Source organism: Zeugodacus cucurbitae, chromosome 3 (assembly GCF_028554725.1).
Source record: "Zeugodacus cucurbitae isolate PBARC_wt_2022May chromosome 3, idZeuCucr1.2, whole genome shotgun sequence".
Classification (NCBI taxonomy): Eukaryota; Metazoa; Arthropoda; class Insecta; order Diptera; family Tephritidae; genus Zeugodacus; species Zeugodacus cucurbitae.
In genome coordinates, this window is record NC_071668.1 from 18872957 (window position 1) to 18878135 (window position 5179).

Below are 5179 nucleotides of genomic sequence, written 5' to 3' on the forward strand. Positions count from 1 at the left end.
TAGGTTTTGTTAAAATAGCTCTGCCCGCGTAAGAGTTTATAAACGGTCTCGAAATTCGCTTCGTCGTTCTAAGCATTTCGAGGTACATAACCTATATATACCGTAATTAATTCTGAACAATTGTTGTTTAAAATATTATAATTTTGCACCTCTTGTAATCTTACAATATTTTTCGAGATTTTTACTCAAAATTGATAAACAGTTAAAATACAAAAAGCTAAAAGCTTTAAGAATTCACTGCCATGCATACAACATAAATACACCATAACACAAATCGGGCGATGATACTAGGGCCTGATTTCGAAGTTTATATCAGAAGAAAGCTAATAAAAATATAAAAACGATGATTGGATAATTACAAAAATTCTATAAGGTAAACAATCTCTTTAAATTTATTAAACCTCTTACCTTATTTATGAATATTTTAGACCGCTGCTTAATTTAGTGCATTACCAAATTGCTTAGTTTATGAAAAACCAAGAAGAATTGCTAATTGACTCAATTAAGAGTTAATTGAAAAACCTATTATCTAAAAATTGACACTCGTTGCCATACTTTTACGTTTTATAAAAATAAAAACAACAAAAAGACACTATAATTACCCTTTTTACAACTCCCATAAACCAGCAAGAGCATAAAAGAGCTAAATGAGAAAATTTTCAATTCTAGGTACCGAATCAAATAATTGAAAAACTCTTAAGAAATTAACGAAAAAGCACAAAAGCTAATTGAAAAACGTTTAAGTGATACAAACAACGGTGCAAAAAGTGATAAAGAAAGGCACAAAGTAAAAAACAAATTGCTTTTCATTTAACTGTTTTTCGCATATGAAAGCCCAAGTACAGTAATGAACCTGTTTTACACGCCCATAAATATAAAAAGAGACCGAACAACTGCCAAAGTAGCCAAAGCAATAACTGTTTAAGCTACTTAAAAGTAGAAATGCCATTTATTCAATTTTTTACGGTAATTTGTCTTTAAAGTACTTTAAAGTACCGCATATTTTACTTAATTGTAAAACAAGGTTAAAGGAACTGTAATATAATGAAGAAGGCGCTTGTGAGGAAGGAGTATGTAAAATGATATTTTTTTAAAACGCGTGAATACAATGAAATGAGCTGGGGTTGAAGTGAGAAGTGAGGAGATGTATGAGTGAAGAGGTTAGGTTATGATGTTTTGAGTGTTTTTGTTCAAAAACTGAAAAGCGTTTACTTTACATATACATATCAACTTAAAACTAATTAAAGAATTCATTAAGTTTCGTTAATATTTAGTTTAAACTCATTGTTTAAAGCTACGAATAGTCGGGTATGTCATTGGGTATGGTGCCGTCCATGTCAAAGCAACGACAAGTACAGGAGCTCACCGGGCACTCGGAGTTTTGTCTGCGCAATATATATTTATATATACAATATATAGAGGAAACGATTCAATATAGAAAGAAATTACAAAAAGCTGACTTACTTGAACCACTGCATCATGTGTTCGGTGTGACCGCCATGACGGCAGGTTTGACACCAAGAGAACCATTTGGAGAACGGTTTCGACTGCCAGCCAAGGCTTTCATGCGCCGCATCGCTGGGTAGCGTTATATTAAGCGTGGTACCCATGTGTAGTAAGCAAAGAGAACAGCGTGGAAGCGGCTTACGGCAACTGGGGCAGCTAGAGAGCTGTGTTAAAACAAAAACAACAATATATAATACTAAAGTGTATGTTTTATTTGATATTTCCAACTTACCTTATTGACATTCGAAGAAGCGCTGCGCATGCGCGCATCCTCCTGCAAAGCATTTGAGACCGATTTACCACAAAAGTTGCATGAGAGATAGACACTGCGTGTAGCACGTTTGCCAGTGCGCAAATTTTCAATTTTTATATCCAATTCAGCGCGTTTCTCCCACAAGCCCCAAGAGTTCAAGTCGTCCAAATAACTAGTAAAATTACTTTTAATACAAAAATGTATACAATAACAACAAATTTACCTGCTAATCCAGTACTGTATGCGATTATCGGTAAAGTGCTCGCGATGAAAGTAATTTACCGCTATAAGCGCAACACTTTGCACATCAGAGGTGCCATCCAAGTAAGCTTGTAATATATTTATGCCATCTAGCGATTCACCAGTGAGCAGCAAGCCATTTAAGTCACCATTTTCAATCGATTTCTGTATCAACTGTTTCACATAGTCGGACAATTTGCTCTCCGACAAGTATTTGCAAGCGAAAGCCACACGATCGGCGAGCGAAATGCCGTCTTCGGTCTGCAGAAGTAAAATATTTTTTATAATTTTTATTTGAGATTTCAATTTTTCAACTTTCTTTCAATTCAACATACCAACACCGCATCGAAATTATCATTTTCGGTGGTGAGAAATGAGAAAATCGCACGTAAATGCGCATCCTGTATTTGTTTATTCGCATTCGAGCGTTGATTGCGCCAAGTGGAATTGCAACGATCCGCATTGAAGCTGGAGAGCGCAATCGCCGCTATGCGAAACATGCTTGCATCATGTGGATCCTTGGAGTTGCGTGAGAGATCAGCCGCTTTTGAGAGTATATCACAAGCGAAGACGATTTTTAAATGAAAAACGCAGATCATCGCGGCACGACTGAATTCCTGCAAGGAAATTGAAAGTGAAATGCGTTTTATGATGCTTTACAACAACAACTACAACAACCTTACTAACCTTATTTTCGCACAAACTATTCACGAAACGCTCCAGATCCTGTTCGAAAACCCAGCCACAAAGCTTGAGAGCAATATCACGTTGTTCACTTCTACAAAAACAATAACAAGCATTTTGCAATTGAAATCAGTTAAAAAATGCATAAAAAAACAACAACTCACCTATAGCACACCAAATTATTTGAATTGATAAAATCCGGCCATTGCAACGCATGCGACTCTATGCGTGACGATGCCATTAACGCCTCAGATGTGTGTCCCAAATTAATGCCCAATACACTTTTAAGACCCGTTAAACGCTCTTCTCTATATAAATTACCCAGCGTGAGCCAAACGCTCTTTAAATAAGGCGTTAACGGTAAACTATCCACATGCATATCAGTTTTGAGCCCATAATCGCTCAAAGCACGCTGATAGGTTTCCTCAACTAAATCTTCTTTGGATAAACTATGATCAAGTATTTCAAAATTAAGAGCCGAATTCATTAGCGATGTTGAGGTTAAAGACGAAGTGCTCTGACTGCTATTTTGACGTGTCGGCGAATTGGCGATAGCCAATGGACGCTGTGGTAGAAGTGGTAATTTCTTATGATTGCTATAAGTGGTGAGTAGGGAGAGCGGTAAGCGAATTTCCAAAATGTTGCCTAGTAAATAATAATACAAATTTATTTAATAAAGCATAAAAAAATGCTCACGAGCATACAAACCTTGCTCCGATAATAGCAAAGCGCGTTCGTAATCCGTATTGTGCCATGAAAGTGAGGTTAGTGTAGGTGGTTTATTTGATGTGTAGTATTTGGGTTGGAATGGCTGCAATTGACGCTTGACGTGGTACACCTCACGACTGCTCTCCGCGTCAACACTGCGTATGTCATAGAGTGTAATGAAGGGTGACTCACGTTGTAGCGAGGTAAGTAAGCTGGTGCTGCAAGAATAAAAAATGACAAATTCAGCTAAGCAAAAATATAAATAAACATTCCCCGTACCGTGTTGGACACCAGCTGAGTTGTAAATGATTTTTGCCGGATTGTATAATCTTTAGTGGATGATCGAGCACGCGCAAGTCCCATAAAGTAATCACAGAGTCCAAATAGGAGCAAAGATAATTGCCATTTGGCGCTACAGCTAGACCATGCACCATTTTCGTTTGTATAGACTGACAAGTGGTGTTGCCCTCTGGAATATAAATTTATCTTAATAACTTTTCTGCTCAATTCCAATAAAATATTTGCAAAACTTACGCTTCAAATCGAAAAGCTTGATTTGTTTCTGACTCATACCGGCAATGAGTACGCGATGATTTTTGTCCCAACACATAGAGTGTGCAGATTCGGAGTGACCAAAGAAGCTAACTACATATAAAAAATATGCAAAAGAAAGCAGGAATATTGTTAATTTTGTATATTTTTTCAACTAACCTCACTTAAATCATACAATTGTATACTTTGCCACAAATTTGTACAAACTTACCAGAATCCTTGGGCACACCACGTTCAATATCCCAAATTGTGATGCATGAGTCTGAGCGATGACGATCGTGCCCTATGGCCAATACATTGTGGTCCAACTCATTCCAAGCTAGACAAAGGCACATGCGTTGCTGGCGTGGTGCTACAAAAGATTGATAATTATATTATCTTCTTTATTAAACTGCTTTAAAACTATTTTCACAACTCACTGAACTCCCAGCTGTTGTCGACAGTTTCATGAAAATCACATATGCCCACTTTGCCATCACCCAAGCCGACAGCGATAATGGGACGATTCTTGTGGTATGAGGGCTGTACACAACGTGCATATTGGTAACGTGTTTCGGTGGCCAAAAAATTGGCGGAAATGTTCGGTAAAGCACCTGTGGTGTAAAAATAAGTGATTATTTCCAATAAATAACTTTAAATATGTGCCAATTTAAAAGTAGCGCCTTTGCGACGCCATTTATATTTTACTTTCCAATGCGTCTGCTACTTACTGCGTCGATTATCATCGTGTTGTGTGCGCTCGTAGAGTTTTATTTCTTGTCCCCATGTTACAAACTTGTCTGGAAATTGTGGAAACCAACTTAATCCATGAATTGTGCCACTCATCATAACTTTAGCGTGCGTCTTTAATTTCTAATTGTTTACGAAAATTTTTCTTATCAGCGAATCAGCTGTGTGGTGCTACCTGAGAAAGTATAAAATTTAATACTAATGTTGCCATATGACTTCAATAGTTGTAATCGTTTTGTGGATGCTAAACTGTAACCAAAAGGTTGGATTGGTTTTTGTCTTCAAGAAATAATTGAAGAAAAACTTGTATTATCAGAAGAAAATCTCTCAATCACAGGGTGTTTTAGTTAAGTTCCACATCCAACCAACAAAATCCACATTTATAGTTGGCTATTGTCCGCCAGGTGGCAGCTCTTTACTTTCGCCATGTATAACGGAAATAGCGGGATAATCAGTTCATGTCAGTTCGTGGGTGGAATTTTTCATAAATTGTGAAAAAGTATTGTT

The 5179-nt window shown here is 37.0% G+C and overlaps 1 protein-coding gene across 1 annotated transcript; it reads right to left on the reverse strand.

The window, feature by feature from the left end:
* Positions 1-918: 918 nt before the first annotated feature.
* Positions 919-4865, reverse strand: LOC105217265 (GATOR complex protein MIOS). The gene is made up of 13 exons (XM_011192188.3): positions 4654-4865; positions 4363-4536; positions 4155-4295; positions 3926-4036; positions 3671-3860; positions 3392-3609; positions 2848-3328; positions 2687-2777; positions 2335-2616; positions 1983-2260; positions 1739-1931; positions 1465-1670; positions 919-1385 (listed from the first exon to the last, which is right to left on the reverse strand). Exons 1-13 carry the CDS (start codon positions 4769-4771, stop codon positions 1295-1297), a joined length of 2574 nt encoding a protein of 857 aa, XP_011190490.1. The 5' UTR covers positions 4772-4865; the 3' UTR covers positions 919-1294.
* Between the last annotated feature and the right edge of the window lie 314 nt (positions 4866-5179).